We start from the raw sequence: 2,058 nt of genomic DNA, 5'->3' as shown, positions 1-2,058 counted from the left end.
AATACCTATTTGTATTTCTCAATCTCTTCTCCTTTTTACCCTGCCCCCAACTCCCCTCCCATCTGGCAACTCCCAAAACATTCTCTGTGTCTATGAGTTTGTTTCTGTTTCATTTGTTTCTTTATTTTGTTCTTTAGATTACACTTATAAGTGAAATAATATGACATTTGTCTTTCCTTGTCTGACTCACTACACTCAGCACGATACCCTCTAGGTCCATCCATGTTGTTGCAGATGGCAAGGTGTTTTTTTGTTTTGTTTTTGTTTTTGTTTTATGGCTGAGTAATATTCCATTGTATATATGTACCACCTCTTCTTTATCCATTCATCCATTCAGGGACACGCAGGTTGGCTTCATATCTTGGCTTATGTAAATAATGATGCAATGAACATATGGATGAGCACGTCCCCTTGAATTAGCATTTTGGGTTTGTTTGGATAAATCCCCAGAAGTGGGATTACTAGGTCCTTCTGCCTGTGGCGCCGGTAGGAGCGAGCATGTCTTTTCGAGGCAGAGGTCGTGGAGGCTTTCATAGAGGTGGTGGAGGTGGCGGCTTTAATCGCGGCGGCAGCAGCAACAACAATCACTTCCGAGGTGGAGGCGGCGGTAATTTCCGAGGCGGCGGCGTATTAGGAGAGTTCCTGCATCCCTGTGAAGATGACATAGTTTGTAAATGTACCACAGATGAAAATAAGGTGCCTTATTTCAATGCTCCAGTTTATTTAGAAAACAAAGAACAAATTGGAAAAGTGGATGAAATATTTGGACAACTTAGAGATTTTTATTTTTCAGTTAAATTGTCAGAAAACATGAAGGCATCTTCCTTTAAAAAACTGCAGAAGTTTTATATAGACCCATACAAGCTGCTGCCACTGCAGAGGTTTTTACCTCGACCTCCAGGTGAGAAGGGACCTCCAAGAGGCGGTGGCAGGGGCGGTCGAGGAGGAGGCAGAGGAGGAGTTGGCAGAGGTGGTAGAGGCGGTGGTTTTAGAGGTGCAAGAGGAGAAGGAGGTAGAGGTGGGGGCTTCAGAGGAGGGAGAGGAGGCGGCGGTGGTTTCAGAGGGAGAGGACATTAAGTGTAACAGTTGACAGAAACTTCTCCAGCTGATTTCTGCGTTAACCTGCGTGATCTACTTCTATGGATCAGAAACTTGTTTCTTGAGCAAGTCTTGAAGAACTATGGCAGTGGCACTTACATGTCAACATCATACAGACAGTGCAACAGAATAGGCAGTTTTGCTCTAAAAGTGTATTAACAAGTGTTCTCATGTTTTATATAATTCTTGAAACTGTGATTGCTTAATAAATGGACAGTTTTCATTTGCAGCATATATGAATTTTTAAAATAAAGTGTTTTATTCCTTTAAAAAAAAAAAAGACGTGGGATTACTAGGTCCTTCTGTCTCCAGTTATAATCTTTGCTTTAAAGTATATTTTGTCTGGTATAAGTACTGCTACCCCAGCTTTTTGTTTGTTTGTTTGTTTCCATTTTCATGAAATATCTTTTTCCATTACTTTACTTTCAGTCTGTGTGTGTCTTTTGATCTGAAGTGAGTCTCTTGTAGGCAGCATATGTAGGGGTCTTGTTTTCTTATCCATTCTTTTAATTGGAGCATTTCTTATCCATTCTTTTGATTGGAGCATTTAATCCATTTCCACTGAAAGTAATTGTTGACAGGTATGTAGTTATTGCCATTTTATAAGTCATATATTTTTTTCATCTTAAAGAAGTCTCCCTAATATTCCTTATAATATTAGTTTGGTGGTGATAAATTCCTTTAGCTTTTTTTTATCTGGGAAGCTCTTTATCTGTCCTTCAATCCTAAATGATAGATTTGCAGGGTAGAGTAAATCTTGATTGTAGGTCCTTGCTTTTCATCATGTTGAATATTTTGTGTCAATCCCTTCTGGCCTGCAAAGTTTCTGTGGAGAAATCAGATGACAGTCTTATGGGAGCTCCCTTGTAGGTAACTATCTGTCTTTTTCTTGTTTCTTTTAAAATTCTTTTTGTCTTTAATCTTTGGCATTTTAATTATGGTGTGTTTTGGTGTCGGCCA

At 39.4% G+C, this 2,058-nt stretch overlaps 1 protein-coding gene across 1 annotated transcript; it reads left to right on the top strand.

The window, feature by feature from the left end:
• The first annotated feature begins 483 nt into the window (after window positions 1–483).
• On the top strand, window positions 484–1,378 carry LOC117030585 (H/ACA ribonucleoprotein complex subunit 1-like). Its single transcript, XM_033120728.1, has one exon. The coding sequence runs from the start codon at window positions 499–501 to the stop codon at window positions 1,075–1,077; it is 579 nt and encodes a 192-aa protein (XP_032976619.1). The 5' UTR covers window positions 484–498; the 3' UTR covers window positions 1,078–1,378.
• Window positions 1,379–2,058: the final 680 nt, after the last annotated feature.

Source organism: Rhinolophus ferrumequinum, chromosome 11, assembly GCF_004115265.2.
Source record: "Rhinolophus ferrumequinum isolate MPI-CBG mRhiFer1 chromosome 11, mRhiFer1_v1.p, whole genome shotgun sequence".
NCBI lineage: Eukaryota > Metazoa > Chordata > Mammalia > Chiroptera > Rhinolophidae > Rhinolophus > Rhinolophus ferrumequinum.
The sequence above is the reverse complement of the archived record's forward strand: the minus strand, read 5'-3'. Positions and strand labels throughout refer to the sequence as shown.